Below are 19,121 nucleotides of genomic sequence, written 5' to 3'. Positions count from 1 at the left end.
AATCTTAAGAGTTGGAAGGGACCCTGAGGGTCATCTAGTCCAACCCCCTGTAATGCAGGAATCTCAGCTAAAGCATCCATGACAGGTGGCCATCCAACCTCTGCTTAAAAACCTCCAAGGAAGAAGAGTCCACCACTTCTTATGGGAGTCTGTTCCACTGCTGAACAGCTCTTACTGTCAGAAAGTTTTGCAACTTGAAGCCATTGGTTCAAGTCCTACCCTCCAGAGCTGGAGAAAACAAGCATGCTCCCTCCTCCATGTGACAGCCTTTAAGATATTTGAAGATAGCTATCATATCTCCTCTCAGTCTCCTTTTTTCCAGGCTAAAAATACACAGCTCCTTCAACTGTTCCTCATAAGGCTTAGTTTCCAGACCCTTGATCATCTTGGTTGTCTTCCTCTGCACATGTTCCAGCTTGTCAACATCCTTCTTAAATTGTGGTGCCCAGCATTGGACATAGTATTCCAAGTGTGGTCTGACCAAAGCAGAATAGAGTGGTACTATTACTTCCCTTGATCTGGACACTAAACTTCTGTTGATGCAGCTTAGAATTGCTGCTGCATCACACTGTTGACTCATGTTAAGCTTGTGGTCCACCAAAACCCCTAGATCCTTTTCACATGTACTGCTAGTAAGCCAGGTGTCCTCCACCCTATATTTGTGCATTTGGTTCTTCCTGCCTAGGTGCAGAACCTTACATTTGTCCCTATTGAAATTCATTTTGTTAGCTTGTGCCCAGTTCTCCAGTCTGTTATGGTCATTTTGAATTCTGATTCTGTCTTCTTTAGCATTAACTACCCCTCCCAGTTTGGTGTCATTGCAAATTTGATGAGCATCTCCTCAATTCCTTCATCCAATTCATTTATAAAGACATCGAACAACAATGGGCCTAGGACAACCCTGCGGCACCCCACTTGTCACTTTTTCCAGGATGACGAGGGACCATTTATGACTACTCTTTGGGTTTGGTCAGTCAACCAGCTACAAATCCACCTAACAGTTAGCTTGTTCAACCCACATTTTATTAGCTTCCTTGCGAGAATATCATGGGGGACTTTGTCAAAAGCCTTACTGAAATCAAGACACACTATGGCCACAGCATTTCCCTGATCTACCAAGTTTGTAATTCCATCAAAAAAATAAATCAGGTTGGTCTGGCATGACTTATTTTTGAGAGACTCATGCTGGGTCTTAGTAATCACAGCATCCTTTTCTAAATTCTCACAGACCAACTGCTGAATTATCTGTTCTAGGACCTTCCCTGGTATCGATGTCAAGCTCACCGATCGCTAGTTACCTGGGTTTTCCTTTCCCCTATTTTTGAAGATGGGGACAACATTTGCCCACCTCCAGTCTGTAGGGACCTCACCTGTTCTCCAAGAATTCTCAAAGATAATAGACAAAGGCTCTGAAATTACATCTGCAAGCTCCTTTATTACCCTTGGATGCAGCTCATCAGGCCCTGGAGATTTCAATTCATTTAAAGTAGCTTGATGTTCCCTTACTATCTCTTTTCTTATCTTGGGCGGCAGCTCCCTCCTTACATCATTTATTTTTCTGTCCTAGCTCCTCTGGTCTACTCCTCCTCCCAGAATCAGTGTCCAAGGTTGAGAGCATGGAAGCAATTTTGCAACTCTAATGACAAAGTGTGTTTTGTGAATCCTACTTCTGTGCATCACGTTCCTCCAGGGGTTAGATTCTTGCAATGGGTGATCTTTCTCCACCCTGGGGACACCCAAACTATCTTGGTGCTCAGTCTCAGCCAACTCTGCTCTATCAAGTATCTCTGCGTGTTGTCCTGGTGCTTGAGGTGTAGCTAGGCAGGACTCAGGTTGCTGCACCTTCACTTCCAGCAAGACAACCAGCTTGCACTTGCTACAAGTGTACCGTTGCTTGTTCTCTGTCAGAAGGACAAACATGGCACAAGTGTTACAGGTCACTGCAGCAGCTCCCTCGCCTTCCATGTCTCTGGTCGTATGCACAGCAAGAGACAGAAATCTGGGCCTCCCCCGCTAAACGCCCTTGCAGACGCCCCTGTTTGTGAGGTCTGTTTGTGAGCTCCCAGGATCTGCCCTGAGCAAAGTTTGCTGCCGATTGCTAACTCCTCCCTCAGCCTGGGAGGTTAGGAGTACAACTTGCGATGTATTGGGTAGCCCACTAGAAATGCATTGGATTTGGCCTCGAGGCATTGGCAAAAATGATGTGTCCTTGCTTAAATTTAATAACAGAATTAAGTTTAAGGTGCTACCCAGTAGACTTTTTCATGTGCTGTTTTGAGGCAAGGGCAAGGAGAAGGTTATAATACAGTGGAAATAAAAGGCACGGTTAAAAAAATATCAAGCCACTGTAGAGCCATTAACTAGAGCCAGTTAGCAATTCTTCTAAAGAAAGAATTTCTTTAGTCTCAAATAGCTGTGGAATTGTAATTGAAGGGGTCGGATTTGGAAGAGAACCCCTAAAGATGTTTCTCCCATGACTTGGAGCTACTAAAATGTGCATTAAATGTTCTCATTAAGTTCATCTTTGAACAAAGTAGCCTCTCTTTGTAACGAGGAGGAGAGACAAATATTGATTCAGTTGTCTTTAAGTTTCAATTAAATATTTAGAAGCCTTAATTAGCTCCCCATTAATTTTCTTCTTAAAGCTGCTTTCATCTTTATGAAGTCCTGCAGCCAAAAACATTAAGAAAAGGGTAGTGGCGTGGGGGGAATGGGAAGAAAAAGTCATGAGCTTGGTTCTCTAATGTGTGCAGATATCAACCACACATGTTTCTGTAATACTACAAGAGTATAAAAATCTGATACAGTAACACATCGCACAATGATTACTTTATTAATGAATTGTGATTAAGGGGGTGGCTTACATTGTTAAGGGCTTATAAAATCCACTTCTTTTCTAAATAATGTTTTACATCTGGAGAAGCAGTTCTTTCTAAACTTGAATAAAATACCAAGTCAGAATTGCTTTACTAGGGGATGACTCATTTACTTGGTGATTCTTCACTGCTGTCATGGATCTAACAGATAATTAGCAGATACTCTCTTATCAGTTAATTTACAGAATTTTACGATAGCATTGTAAACAAAGATCAACGATGTAGGTATAGTAATAGAAGAAAAGCAAAGTTACTTTGTCTATAAAAACGTTCTCAACTTTGCATCGGCCTTAGTGAATGGGGGTGCATGTGTTGATTATGTTTTCTCTATTTCTCCTCTTCTGTATGCTGAATGGCTTATGTGTGTTGGACCAGGTCTGTCTCAGAAGATGAAAAGCCCCAAATTCTTAGTGATGAGGAGATGAACAAATTGGGAGCCAAGATTGTAAAAGCAGAATTGATGGGAAACAAGGTATGTAGGACAAGAGTATTGAGTATTGCTTAATGTATGTTCAGACTGAAGCACTGAGAGTTGAACTGTATACTAATAAAGAGAGATCTTTGTTCGAAGCATCTGGGAGCCCCGAAGCCATCGGATAATTAAGCCCATTTACCAAAATCTACATTTAATTCCTTCAGTGGGTTTCACTGATTTGCCTTTGGTACACATAGCAGCCAGAAGTTAAAGCTCTTGATGCTTGTAGTAAGGATTGTTGACTGCTGTAAGGTGTTTCTTGAAAAGTGGCATATATAAAAATGAAAATCTGTATATGGTGCATTTGGTATTGATAGTGAAGCAAAATTCAACAATATTTGTTCTCTTTAAAGGATTTAGCAGGAAAACTTCAGACCCAGCTTGACAATGCACGCAGGCTGAAAGAAAGCGGAGCACAGACTCAAGCTAGAAGGTTTGAGAAGGAGGTAAGGAAACCATGTCCTGTATGTGTTTTGGAGTCTGGAACAAAAGCAGCAGTGACTGAATTGCAGCACCTAGAGCTGTGGTGTCGTTGACTATGGTTTGTTAGCATTGGCAGAGAGTACCTACAAAACAATCAGGAACCAATGCTGTGTGCTAAAATATTATCTTCTGGAGGGAAGCTGTGAAAATCTTTAAGACACAGTTGAGCACAGCAAATGCCATGTTCAACTGAGCTTATACATTCAGTGGAGAAGGGATGTGGCTCAGCTGTAGAGCCTCTGCTTTGCATACCGAAGGTCCCAGTTTTAATCCCTGGTGTCTCCAGGTAGGGCTGGGAAAGGCTTCCTCTCTGAAACCCTGTGGAGCCACTGCCAGTCAGTGTAGACAACTCTGAGATGGACCCAAGAATCTGAATTGGTATACTATACTCCTATCTGCATGAGTGTTTGCATATCTTGTACATTGGGGGATAAATGTTGCTGCTGCTACTATGCCATTAAGTGTATATGGAGCCCCACAGAGTAGCATAAGCCAAAGACAAGTTCCTGCCTGAGGAGCTTACAGTCTAAATGTAGGCAGTGGTGGGAAGGAAGAGGTAGGATAATGAAGCGAAGGATGAATGTGAGCAAGTACGGTTTCACATACGGTACTTAGGCTTCATGCCACCTGATGAGGAGGACTAAAGAGGTTAAGCCAAAAGGCCTTAGCTAAATAAGTGGCTTTTATGCTGAAGTCTGAAGGAGGAGAGATAGAGAGGTAGCACCACCTTAGTATTATGAGTTCAAGGTTTGGGAATATCCAGCTGCAAGAAGATTGGATGGAGTCTTCTGAAAGATCAGGGGACCAATTTCTCTCTGAGAATCTGAGAGATTTGTGGCTTACGGCTTGGATACTAGTAATACATTCATTGACTCCTCCACTCTCTGATGCCTTGCTTTGCAGCCTCATTTTTAAAAAATTACTTTTGTCTTCTATAATTGCTGTGTGTCAAATTTTCTTTAGAACAAGATTTGTAACTATTTGAAGTTAATTTGAGGATTCGAATGTTAAGTCAGGGAGCGTAATTCAACCTCTTTGGTATCGCTGGATATTTGTGCAACATTGTGATTCGTAATTAACAGTTCACAAACTTGGGCATTTATAATTAGCAAAAATCTTTCTTTGTCCCCGTTCTGTTACACAAATGCTTAACTAATGGCAATCTTAAGTAAATTAGGCACCATCTTAGGGAAAATGCATTTTTCTCCTTCTCCTGTAAGCATTAAGGCCTGGAGATTGCATCTGGCTGGCAGGTTGCTTATCCAGAGCTCAATCTGATGACTCCTGGATGCATCCCCTGGGAATGGTGATATTCCTCAACAGCTCTGGCCTACTGGCTCTCTATTTAATAGCAAACATTCATCCCACGTCCCATTCAAAACCACTACTATCTTAATTTCTTCGATTGTGGCATATCTTGGTCTTTGGTTAGGAAGAGCTCTAGGCTGATGATACATGTAATGGAATTAATAATATTCTACGGTGCCTTTGCTTCCATTATTTCAGTAGTCATAGAAATAGGTCAAGTCTTGCGTTGGAGAGGAGTGATTGTATCAGGCTTGATTAATTTGTTTATATGTTCAGCTATGATATGTTTGCTTTAATAAAGATACTTGATAGAGGAGTATGATCCACGGTTTGTAATAGCTCTGTCTCATTCTTTGTCCCTAACATTCTTCTTAGAAGTGCACTATTTGGTTGACATAATTTTTTTCAAAGGAGTTTTAACCTTCCCACCTCCAAAGATTTCAGTTAGTTTTATGGTAAAGGGTAAAGGGACCCCTGACCATTAGGTCCAGTTGTGACCAACTCTGGGGTTGCGGCGCTCATCTCGCTTTATTGGCCAAGGGAGCCAGCGTTTGTCTGCAGACAGCTTCTGGGTCATGACTAAGCCGCTTCTGGTGAACCAGAGCAGCGCACGGAAATGCCCGTTTACCTTCCCGCCAGAGCGGTACCTATTTATCTACTTGCACTTTGACATGCTTTCGAACTGCTAGGTTGGCAGGAGCAGGGACTGAGCAACGGGGGCTCACCCCATCGCGGGGATTCGAACCGCCGACCTTCTGATCGGCAAGTCCTAGGCTCTGTGGTTTAACCCACAGCACCACCTGCATCCCTATGGTATACCTTTTATGGTATACCTTTTATGGTGTACCCTATAGTATACCTTTTATGGTAGATTAAGCTTTTAAATATTTCACTGTATTGGTAAGGTGCCTATGCTTTTCCTTGTTACGATGTTCCCTGTCAAAAGTAAGCATTTTAAAATTGTTGAATCTTCAAAGCATTAGGCTTTGCGAGCAAACTGAACTAAATAAATGTCCATGCGTAAGCTAGAAGGAAAAACTAATTGGCAATCTAGGACACCTTGATCAGATTTCCTGCATTCACACCTCTAAAGTATGTCAGTATCTGACATCAACCTAAACTTCACATTGTAGACCTGTAATCATAAATCAACATCCTGGTTTCAGTGTTGTTAGCTCAAGAGCTTCAAGGCAAGAAATACTAATTTTGCTTTCAAGACTGCTGGATCGACTGGAATTCATTTGTTATGCAGAAGTTCTCCTTAGGATTACACATAAATGCACACATGCAAAAAAATCAAATTAGTTAAATAAAAGTCCAAAAGTAGCTTTTGACCTCCCAAGTCTACCCAGTTATAATACAGAAATTCCTGTGACAATTCTTCTGTAGTTTTTTTAAAGCTGGCTACTTCAGTGATGTATAGTTTTAAACAGCCAGTCTTTCCTTTTATTTTTGGCATTCAAATAACAAAAGCAAATCTCTTCACTCCAATGTGATTGTTTCAGATAGTTCTTTAATAATGATGCATGAGCCGTAAGAAGGAAATTAACTGAATGCAAGCCAAAAACAGAATTTCCGGTAAAGTTTCCTTGGAATCCTTAAGAGAATATTTATTTGTTTTCCCCATTTTTGTTTAAAAATATATGCTTATTTTCAAGTAAGAACACCCAGAGCTTGCAGTAGCTGTTTCAGAGTGTATTTGCTCTGATATCTTAACAGGATTAGTAATTCGACTATGGCGTTGACAGTTTTGTAAAATTCTGGGTGTGTTTTGAAAGTTGATTGTACACAAGAAGTATTTGAAATTTACCTTCAAGATTGAAATCATCTGCTGCCCCTTGAGCATGGTACCAAATTGAAAAATCAACTTAATGCAGATTTGTGGTGTTCCAAGGCTGAATAGTTTCAAAATTTCTGTTGATTGTTCTCTCTTTCCTGATGAATCTGTGTAGTTCTCCTCATCTTTAGGGACCACTGTAGATATAATGATTTGAGCATTACCTCTCTGGAATGAATTCACTTCCTCCCACATTAAGAGAATCTAAGGGACAGGCTGCCACACACATTAATCACAGTTAATTAAAATGCAGTTCTACGCACGCTTTCAATAATAGTTCTTATTGAATCCAGTAGGGCTTACTTTGTAAATAAGCATAGGCTTGACTAGTTAACCAGCTTCAAATGCCGGTTAATTTGGGGGACTTGGTTAGATTTAACCAGTGCTATTTTTCTAGAAAAAGAGGTGCTGGAACTCACCATGAACACCTCCCTTGTTCTCTTAGAATGGCAATGGTGTCTTCCTGAGAGGTGCCAGAACTGAGTTCCTGTAAGTTCCTTCTGAAAAAAGCCCTGGATTTAACACTGGTTAATGTAACCCTTGCATTGCCTAACTGGGTGGGGTCGGGAGGAGGGAATTTGGGGAGGGAGCATGCAGTCCTTCAGCACACTCCTAATTTCTTAAATATGCTGATAAGATCCTTCTTATGTCTGCAACAGCCCTAAATGTCCTTTGTGCCTCCCTGAGCAGTTAAACTTCTGCCTCTTCTACTTTTAGAAGCTACTAATGCAGCAAAAATAATAATGAGCATGTCCCGTTCCCCCCCGCCCCCCCCCCCCAATTCATGCTCATGTTGTCAAGGACAAAGTCACCTTGTGAAACATGGACATTTAATTTCAAGGCACAATAAATGACTTCCTCCAGGCTAAGGCCGGAACCAACAACAGGAGACGCAACTATTATAGCTAAATGGGGCACACGTTCTGATCCAAATAATGCTGTAATTAGTGTGGTTTTATATTCAATATCCTGTTGACGTTGGGAGGAAATGACAGGAGCAATTACAAAATTAAACATCCTAGAAGGTGCACAAAGTTGATACAGGCACTGTAATAGAGGCTTGGGTTAAATACACAGCACAAACTGAAAAAGTCAAGCTGTCGAGTAGAGGCATCGAAAGCTTGCTTAAAATGGAAGAAGCAAAAGCAGGTGAGCTGTGCCTGCAAGCATGACAAAATGCATAATAAGGCAGGCAAACTCTGAAATTTGAGAAGTGACATGTCAGAGATATACTAGTAAGAATACAGTTCGTTTTATGAATCTGCCAGAGACTTCTGGGGACTAAGCCATCTTAGGAAAAGATAAAATACATCATATATATTTGTACCGCGGCAGAGAATACGCTGTTCAGGATCTTCATAGCAACAATGTGTTCTTACTGCAGACATTAACAAGAAAAATTTATGCCAGAGATTTTATTACAGGTGATTAAATCTTGAATGTTTTTCAGAAATTGCACCACAAGTATAAGAAACGACATTGTGAACAGTTTGTCGCTAATACTGGTAGTTAATAGCAGAGGCAAAATTGGTCAGATTCTCTTTCTTTCCATGTCTCTAAATTTTGGGTTGCTTTTAGACAATCCCTTCTTGTAGTTGTCCCTGCTTTCAGTCAGTCCCTAATATTCATTGAAGAGTCCTGGGCTAGGAGGAGGAGAGCCTCTAGAATAGATTCTGTGCCAAATGAACTGCCAGCCAGCTCTTTTATGAACTTTCCCAGTCAAGATTATTGTTCGAACCTATGCTCAGAATAATGCCACCACCTTCACAGATGCATAGAGGCAAGACAGGGCCTTTCAGGACATAAAGCACCATCATGGAACTTTCTGCCAGATTACTAGACTCAGTTGGCATAGACAACCAATAATATTGTTCGTTTTAGTGGGGCTTGCTGCAGCTGTTTCGTCGACATGTCGGTTGACTTTAATCTGCTTAATTTTGTTGCATTTTCATATTTGTGTTTTTTATGTTGGGAATCTTTGAAGCCAAGAGGCAGGATGCCAATATTTTAGATAGGTAATATGGTTGAAAGGAGAGATTATTATAATGCCATTTTTACTCCTCTCTGGAGGCACTTCTTGAAACTATGGGTTGTATGCAAAACAATGTCAGTGGAGTTCCCCTGGGGAAGCAGCACTTACGTTTCCTCTTCTCCCCCTGCTTGTCCCCCAAACTTTCTCCAGTGGATTCCCCATCCCCCCATCTGATCTTAAGGGTATGTTAAGGGACTGCAGTGGAGAGGAGAGGAGGGAAAAGTTCTGTTCCATTAGTGAAAGTCTCTTCCTTTGAGGTTGTTCTCAGCCTTCCTGGCCTTCCAGTGCTGTGTGTAAACTTCTCTTTTTATTTGTCTCAAATGGATTTTGTTCGTTTTGCTTGTTTTGCTGCTGTCGGTTCTCCTGATATGTTTGCCTCTCTGCTGTTTTAGCCATTTTTTAACACCATCTTTAATTCCCCCCCCCCCCAGCTGTTTTGGATATTTGTTTTGAACACGAACGTAAGACATAAGGTTTTTGAAATAAGGATAGTTTAAAGATAGTTTATTTGAAATAAAGATAGCTCAAGAGCTTAAGCATACCCAGTGGAATTTATTTTATATTGTATTGTATTGTATTGTATTGTATTGTACAGTATTGTACTGTATTTTTCCTGGTCGATCTCTTCCCTCTGCCCTGCCCCGTTGTATGGCATACTCCTTTTAAGACTATCCTAAAAGAGGTTTGATGTACATCATGGGACATTGCTGGGAGAATAATAGCCCAAAGTTCCCTTGGGCATGTGAAACAAGTCAGAGGGTTCTTTGGATCCTGACTACACTTGAAATAAAACAGCATTATGTGCTAAGCCATGACACTCTGCCCTCAACATTTCTTGAGAAGTAGGAACAGAATTTGCCCAATAACCCAATCAGTGGAAGGCCTTTGCAAAGACCTCTGCTTGGGCAGTGGGCATTTATTGCTCTCCTGCACCCTGCCAAATTGGCTCTGGACAGGGTCAGGGGAACCCCCAGAACAGCATTGGGGGAGAAGAGGGGTTCTCATTCCATCTGTCAGGCTGCAAGGCTTGTGAAGACAGAACATTCATCGAAGCGCAAAGTTCGGTTCCCCCCTAGGTTTTTTAACCACTTTAATCAAAGATAAATTGGAAACATTTCTAAATATTATACCCAGGAAAATAGTATTGTTTGTCAGAACTAATGAGATTTTGCATCCTTGGGGTTTAGTAATGAGATAAGTGCATGTAATGCAGGCAGCCTCCTACAGAAACTTGGATGATAGCATGCATTTAGTAACAGATGGGTTGTGGCCTGAATACCCAGTTGCAAATGTTTTCCAACTCATCATAATTTTTAATACCTGCCAGTTCTTTTGCTTGAATTTTTCAACTGAAAAATGCATTTCCCCCCCAAAGTCCTTTGGTTAGATTACATTTGCTTTCCACACTGCTATTTGGTTCTCTTATTTATGCAGAGTGAGCTTAAAGAATGTGCATTTACGAAAACCAGAAATAACTGTCAGCTACAACGCGAATTGCTCAGCTAAGTGATCTGTACCAAGGACAAGATAAGACAGATAAAACTCGCCTCTGGAAAATACATCAGCCAGCCATTCAACAAGAACAGTCTTGTTTCTTAGTTAAGTGACACATTTGGTGAATTACCACTGCGTTTGTGCACATACAGATTTTTCACTAACGTATATTTGGGTTTTTTTAAGGGCAGTATTAGGGGAAGAACAATACTTATCTTTTAGAAAATGAGCAGAGAGGGGGAGTAGACACAGCATCAGTTTCTGTCTTATGCTGCCACTATTAGAAACAGATGGCTTGTAATGTTTGGCTTCTGATAGCTGTATTTTTTGTTTATTTGGCACCTCTCTGCGTCGGGGGCTTTGCTTCCCTCTGATCTGCAGGCAGCCCAATTTGCCTAGCATTGGCTGCGGCCAATGCAACCATTTATTTAAAAAGCTCACTTACCTGTGAGTAAGCCCCGCTCAGCTCAGTGACACTTATGTAGGAGTAAACAAAAACATGGACTTGATCAGTTAGATTATAAGCCTGCTATCTTTCAAAAAGTGAAAGCAGGCTAAGTATGAAATAAAAAATTATCAACAACACACAGTTCATGAATATTATAGAGTGGTAGAACTAGAAACTCACTGTTAGGTGCCCTTTAAGGTTTTAGTTTTCTGTAGCTCAGCAGTTCCCTCCATAGAGTTGCAAGTTAAGCTATGGAAGAAGTCAGTTGCTGGTATCTAGAAATGGGTTGTTTCGCTAATCATTCTCAAAACTGATCTTGACTACAACAGTAAATTTGGGGGTTGGGGGGGGGATGAACATCTCCAAGGAGCCTGAGTTGCTCACAGCCAATATTGGAGGGCTCCAACCCACACTGCCTTTCTCTTCTGGGGCTCCTAAAAAGATTAAGGGCTGCCCTAGACGTTGTATTAAATGCAATGAAAGGCTTAATACTCCCATTCGTCACAGTCCTCATCACCTCTTGGCTGTTACTTATAAGGACAAAACTAGACACGTTAAATTAAATCACATGTTAAATATCACGCCAGCTTTAGACCTAAGAACTGCCTTACCTTCAGAGTATATATATTTCACAGTTACTGCATGAGTCACTGTTCTGAGCATGCTTCCTAAGGGGAAGGTGTTAAGTTCAGAGTTCATGTAGAAAAGCAAAGAGCAGCATCTGCCCTTGTGTCCTGCAAATCTGTATTGGGAATGATTCTGCCATTTAAATCTTACTTGATGCACAGAGACTGCTGAATTACCTGATCCCAGTGGAAGTTGATTGGAAAGAGGGCAAGGCCAGGGCAGTGAGTCATGCAGGGATGTAGTAGGCAATCTTCTCTGGGTGTGTGGTTCTTCAGTTTTACAGGCTTACAGCCTTATTTAACCATATGACAGGTTGGCTGTGTTTCAGTGAACAAAAGCAAAATGTCGTAGAACACTATTACATTTTATGAACCACTGGAAGGGCTTGTTCAAGAGTATGGTTCCTAGACAATAATATCATACCACTCTTGAAAATCATTGTAAAGTCTTAAAAAGAGTTATTAAAGTAGATAATTTCCACAGTATTACTTTTTGGTTTTGTACAGAAGCTCTGAGCAAAAATTTAGTGTGTTCATCCTGTCTAAACGAGTACCGTTAAATTTGGCAGGTTGAACGCTCATAATCCAAAATTAGATTATTTCATAAAAGGCATCAGTTTTTCACTGCTTGTTTCCCTCATTTCAGAGAGCGCAAATATTTGAGGGCTACAAAACCATGTGTACAAAACCATTTTCAAAATCTAAACTATATGTTAACTAAACATTAATTGGGTACATCCCTGTTTCTGTGTTGATAAAATTAGAGATGCTTGAGTTTTGAAAATCCATTAAGAAGGAAGCTCATCAGTATAACAGTATGTGTAATTGGTGTTCTAAGGTTCATTAGTCAATAGTCTCCAAAACGTAAGGAAAACACTTTCATGAAACTAATTACACAGTTTAAGATGAGTAATTAAGCTATATTCCTTAGATGAAGATGTTTGGCTTTTAGCCAATGCATCTGGGGTGTGTGGAAGTTCTTTCAATTAACTGCACAGTTTGTAATATGTGCATATTTAAGTACATTTAGCTGATGGGAGCCTGACATCTGAGGGTGCCTATCTGGGTAGCAACTACTCCTGTTCTCTTTCATCATTCAGACATTTGGCCTTGATGCTGTTGATATTACTATTATTACTGAACTGGTGGGTTTACATCTTTGGCCATTAATGTTTTATGTTCTTTTGTATGGCGATTACTATTGACTTCCCCTCTACTTCTTTAACTGACGGCTAGATTGTTAATTGTGCTGTTTCAGATTTTGTAAGTTTCTCAAAGGCTGTAGAAATCTTTTCTACAAAATTTCTGGCCTAAGGAAAGACTTCAGAGCCTAGTGGTAATTCCTACTCACCAAACGAACCCAGACCAGCAACTATTTCTAAGGCTGCTTTTGAAGTAGGATGCAGAGTTTTGGTCAAGCTGTTCAGACACCATAGATTTGCTTGAGAAAAAGAGAGAAGGGTTTAAACTAAACCAACAAAAGTGAGAAGTAGCTTAAGTTAGTGGAATTGCTGTAGCTGCAATGCCAACCACAGGTTGTAAAGCTAGTACTGAGATCCTAGACTATTTTTGTCACTACCTGACTGACTGCAGATATCATTGATAAAGACCGGTTGTTACCCATTTGCAGGCATGAAACTGTCTAATTTATTTATTTATAAATTTTATCTGTAAGCCGCCATGAGTCCCTGTCTGGTTAAAAAGGCGGGGTATATAAATAAGTATCTAATAATAAACGTATTTATAAATGCTAAATCACAAAACATTTCGAAGTGGCTCACAACACTAAAATGATAACTGTAGGTCTGCAGAGGCCTGGCAGAATAAAAAGGGTTTTGAATAGGCATTTAGATATTGGCACAGAAGGCGCCTGCTGTTCAACGAAAGTTCCCCTGTAGTCGCAGCCCCTGGCAGGAATGGTTTGGCTAGTCAGAATCAGGCTCTTTGTAGGGATCGTAGAGGGGAGAGACTTTTCAGGAGGGAGGGAAGAGAAAACAAACTACCTTTTCACCTCCCTGCAATATTCCACAAGTATTCTACATAGTGCAAAAGTGTATGTGTTTATATTTTGCTCCTCTCAGAAATGTTTTATTTCTGTATAGCTTGGCGGGGAGTATTCTGGAGAGTGGGAAAAGGAAAAGGTACCCCTTTCCCATCTCCTCCATTATATATCTTCCACTTAAAGTACAGGTAGGGGAAGCCTTTTTTTAAATAAAAACAACTCTCAGTGGCACATATTCCTCTCACACCTCTGTGAATCTCATCCCTATTTCCAGGACACAGTGAGTTGCAGGGGGCTCAGAGCAGGCTCCCTCTTTTTCCAGCAAACGGTCGACATTCATATTTTCTGGAAGTAAGTGACCATAGATCTTCCTGGTATCCTATGTTTGGGTGTCCCTGTTTTGCTTACAAATTGAGAGGCACGGAACAAGTTAGATATTAATGGGAGTCGTTTAGCTAAATCTTTGAACGGAAGTTGTGCATTTTGTTTCAAGATTTAGTCTCTATCTAAACGTTATATGGGATGTGGGTGGCGCTGTGGGTTAAACCACAGAGCCTAGGACTTTCCAATCAGAAGGTTGGCGGTTCAAATCCCCGCGACAGGGTGAGCTCCCGTTGCTCGGTCCCTGCTCCTGCCAACCTAGCAGTTCAAAAGCACGTCAATATGCAAGTAGATAAATAGGTACCGCTCCGATGGGAAGGTAAATGGCGTTTCCATGCGCTGCTCTGGTTCACCAGAAGCGGCTTAGTCATGCTGGCCACATGACCTGGAAGCTGTATGCCAGCTCCCTCGGCCAGTAAAGCGAGATGAGTGCCGCAACCCCAGAGTTGGCCACGACTGGACCTAATGTTCAGGGGTCCCTTTACCTTTTTAAACATCATATATCATCTATAATGCCTTCGTGATATCATGCCTGGATTAATTTTGTTTAACACTTGGTGTAGAACCGCAGTTATCCATGCATCATCTTGAGATCATGCAATATGCATCTGCTCATTAACACACACACACTCCTTTCTTTTTGAGCAGCGGTCTTTTCCTTCCTGTCCCTGTGATATAGGGACTCCTGAAATTTTTGTCATTTTCTTTAGCTGTTAAACATTGAGAAGCAGTTCCAGTTTAATAGTTGGTGACTTCAAGTTATCAGTCCTCTGTCAACTTCCTTTGCTCGGCTGCTCAGAGTCAACTGGCTGTTCTGCAAATTAAACTGTGTGCATTGTGAGCCTTTTTCATTTTCTGCTGTTAAATTATGGAACAGTCTCCCTCTCAAGAGGCCACACAAATAAGTCCCTAAGATTGTATTTCACTTAAGACGCCATCCTTTGAGATTTTTGTTTTGGCCTTCCTGGATTGTAATGCATTAATTGGTGAGAGTCTCTTCCACACAGTCTCAATAATTCAACTGACCTGGGGGGGATATGCACAACACTTGAATAAACAGCTATCTGAGTAATCAAATACTCTATTTACATAAGTTTACATTGATGTGGGCAACGCTCAATGAATGTACATAACCTAAACTTGAATGTAGATAACCTAAACTTAAATAATTTATTCTAGTGCCCCAGAAAGCAGGACTAGATCAGAAATTACTGTTTTGAATCCTTGCAATCCTTATTTAAAAATGTAAATATATTTAAAACTGTCCACTATTATGGATCATTTTCTTTGGACAAGTTTAGACTGAATGCTAGATCTCTGTAGGTCATGATTTACAAATCAGAAGCTGTCCTTAGGGGATGAGTTCTGTTCTTCCATACAATTCTTGCCTTGCTAGCTTCCATTCCTGGTGCTAATTATAGTTCCATATTCAGTGTATACCATTGCAAACTACAGTGCAATCCAAACCAAGATACATAAATTCAGCCCCCATTTTATGAGGGAAACTCGTTTGCATTGGTGCACATGTGACATGAAACCCTGTTAACACTAGGAAAGCAGAAAAATTGCTAGCTTCCAATTTACAATTTACAAACCATGGTTTAGGGAAGTTTTTAATGTTTGAAGTTTTATTCTGTTTTTAATGTTCTGTTGAAAGCTGCCCAGAGTGGCTGGGGAAACCCAGCCAGATGGGCGGGATGGAAGTAGTAGTAGTAGTAGTAATAATAATAATAATAATAATAATAATAATAATATGCTTCATGATTACTTTCCTTATAATTGCTTTAAGGATAGTTAGTACCACTCTTAACAATCAATCATTAGTGTAGAAAGGTTTTGTGACATTTATTCATGCTCCCTCACACCCGCTCACTTCTGTTTCAGGCCAAATCTTGAGATCGCTTATGGCCATATGGGCCATTTCTCTTTTAGTCCCTCCTGTTTCCTGAGATCTTCATTGTGTTCAGGTCTTGGGTGTTCTTTCTGGTATGTAGACTGGAAGCAGTCTCCCTGTATTTGTCAATTTTCTGGCCATTGACTACGACCAGAATATGCTTCTCTTTGCCACTGGATACTTCCATGAAGTACATCCTCCTAGTGGTCTTCGTTCCTCTAGCTCAGCCTTTCCTAACCTTGGATTCCCAGATGTTGTTGAACCCCCATCATTCCTGACTGCTGCTCCTTCTGGCTATGGATAATGGGGAGCAAAGGTTGGCAAAGGCAGAGGCCTTTGCCTTACTTCCGCAGCCCCCAGGGAAGCTAATTGTAATTATACCCCAACTATAATTCTGTAGCTGGTGTGGGTAGCATGGCAGGTAGATTATGCTTCTAGGTTTTCTAACAGCTCTATCTCATTGAAAACCAAATGTTTTCATGGCTCTTTAAACCATTTAGTATGAATTCTTGTTCAGTGAAACTTCCTTTTCAATAGCTTTCTTTCTGGTCTAAATCAGGGGTACCCTAATGGGAAAGGAAAAGGGACCCCTGACTGTTCGGTCCAGTTGTGAATGACTCTGGGGTTGTGGCGCTCATCTCGCTATATTGGCCGAGGGAGCCGGTGTACAGCTTCTGGGTCATGTGGCCAGCATGACTAAGCCGCTTCTGGCGAACCAGAGCAGCTCACAGAAACGCCATTTACCTTCCTGCTGGAGCGGTACCTATTTATCTACTTGCACTTTGATGTGCTTTCAAACTTCTAGGTTGGCAGGAGTAGAGACTGAGCAATGGGAGCTCACCCCGTTGCAGGGATTCGAACCGCCGAACTTCTGATCGGCAAGCCCAAGGCTCTGTGGTTTAGACCACAGTGCCACCCGCGCCCCATTCCCTGATGGTGGTGCTTTCCAAATGTTGTTGAACTCCAACTTCCTCTGTGACTAGTGGTTGCAGCCCAACAACACCTGGCAGCCACTTGGTTAGCTACCCCTGGTCTAAATAATTTTGATTTAAAACCAGTTCACTTGGCATACATTATTCAATCCTTGTACTGTAGACAGGTCAGTATCAATCCTGCATTTCAGAGAAAAGTCTGAGTGTGGTTGTGGAAGGCAGGTCTTGACTTCAAAAGAAGCCAGGGCTTCTTGCGTCATTGTTAAGGCTGAAATCCTGTGCACACTTTCCTGGGTGTAAGAAGAGAAGAGTTTGGATTTGATATCCCGCCTTTCACTCCCCTTCAGGAGTCTCAAAGCGGCTAACATTCTCCTTTCCCTTCCTCCCCCACAACAAACCCTCTGTGAGGTGAGTGGGGCTGAGAGACTTCAAAGAAGTGTGACTGGCCCAAGGTCACCCAGCAGCTGCATGTGGAGGAGTGGAGACGTGAACCCGGTTCCCCAGATTACGAGTCTAGCACTCTTAACCACTACACCTCACTAATCCCCCATCCAACCGAATAGTACTTCTGGAAAGGCTTGGGTGGGATTCACTGTAAGACTCCAAGGTGCAATACTATGCACACTTATCTGGGACGAGCCCCTTAGAACACAATGTGACCTACTTCCTGAGTAAGCATAGGATTTCACTGGTGTAAGACAATTTTGGAGAGCTTTTTATGGAATCCCATTCTTAAAATCGCTTCTCTACCCTTGCATCTTTTGGTATTGATAATGCTTTTTTCTTATAGTTTTCTTCATGTATTTGTATCCTAGTTGTAAGCCACCCTAGGATATTTTATAGAATTTCAGGATATGTATCCAGCTAAATAAGGTATGGGTGACTTACAGTGGGTCTTTGTGGAGAAAAAGTTTAACAGGGCTATAGGAAGCATGTCTTCAGAACCTGTATGCATAGGGGCTTGGATCTGAATTTTTTTAAAAACACCGGGAAATAAACCAAAACTACTACAGTATATGACATATAAAACATCTGGCGAGCATGAGAGGCCTGTTGCATTGCACTCCTCAAATGTTCCAGTGAATTCTGTTACATGCCAATGTGTGACTGATGAAAAATACTGACCTTTCCCCAGACAGATACATGCACGGTCTTGACATGACTTATTATTTCTTCTTCTGTGTTAAACAAGTTGCAGAATTTTTATTTGAGGTTGTTTAGTAACTGGAGGTTGCCCAGTAGCTGGGAATAGCTCAGAGTATTCCTTTGGACACTTGTGAGCAGAGGTTTAATGTATAAATAAATCTTAGTAAGTTAAAATCTATGCTTATTTTTCTGAATAAAGAAGGAGCAAGATCATTCGCTGATGAAAATGTAGTAAAGGGCAGTTGTGTTTCTCTTTCCCACTTTTTTGCGGCCTTTATCCAGTATTTCTGTGTAGGTTCACCTGAAGTCTATAATTAAGCCCTTAGAGCCCTGGTGCTTTCATAACCACAGAACTTTCTTACTCTCACAGAGCTGTCAGGGATAAGCTGTCATTATTGGTAAGGAGAACAGATGTGAGGTAGACACATAGTTGATTTGTCTGAAAATGACTTGGATAGAGATTTATATCGGCATTTATTAAACTTGACAAAGCTGGATTTTAATGAGCCCAATTTTGATGACATCCCCCTTATTAGAGCTAATTTAATCAATTAACATACAATGAGCTGCTGCTTTCTAATTACTGAGTGAGAAGCTTATACACCGTCCTCTAATTTTTCCCTCTTTAAAATTAAAAATACTTTCCCAACTCTTTGACACCAGACTAATCTGATACAGATATAATGCTAGATACTTGCAAATCATGGTTTGCAAATCCAGAATCCAGTCTCGAGAACTATGCCGCTTACCTTCTCTAGATCAAATTTGTTCTTGCCTTCCCTTGTTGGTATTAATGATGGTTTAGAGCAGGGTTTCCCATTGGGCCTCCAGCTGTTTTAGACTACAATTCCCACTATCTCTGACCACTGGCCTTGGGAGTTGTAGTCCAAAAACAGCTGGAGACCCAAGTTTGGGAAACTCTGGTTTAGAGTATAGCGTGCTTGTCAAGGTTCCTTTTATCTGTGTTTGCCAACCACTTGAAACCAGAGTTACAAGTTCTCATGTAAGTGGATGTCACAGTATCACTTTGCTTCCTTTGTTGTTTTCATAAAAGACCAAAGCAGGCATCCTAAAGGATGCTTTATATGTAGGATAGCTGTGTATTATGCATGTAATTATTTAAAATATTTCATGCCTCCAACTGAAAGTTTTTGAGGGCTGTTTACAGCTCAGGTTGTTCTGAAGTG

The 19,121-nt window shown here is 41.1% G+C and overlaps 1 protein-coding gene across 1 annotated transcript in view; it reads left to right on the top strand.

The window, feature by feature from the left end:
- CWF19L2 (CWF19 like cell cycle control factor 2) overlaps nt 1–19,121 on the top strand; it is a 75,159-nt gene that overhangs the window by 31,240 nt on the left and 24,798 nt on the right. Inside the window, exons 9-10 of the mRNA XM_083436268.1 lie at nt 3,252–3,348; nt 3,705–3,797. Of these exons, the coding sequence (XP_083292394.1) occupies nt 3,252–3,348; nt 3,705–3,797 (190 nt within the window). The remainder of the gene's footprint in view (nt 1–3,251; nt 3,349–3,704; nt 3,798–19,121) is intronic.

Source organism: Podarcis tiliguerta, assembly GCF_965153285.1.
Source record: "Podarcis tiliguerta genome assembly, chromosome: 4".
Classification (NCBI taxonomy): domain Eukaryota; kingdom Metazoa; phylum Chordata; class Lepidosauria; order Squamata; family Lacertidae; genus Podarcis; species Podarcis tiliguerta.
Note: the sequence above shows the minus strand (reverse complement) of the source record. Positions and strands in the feature narration are given on the sequence as shown.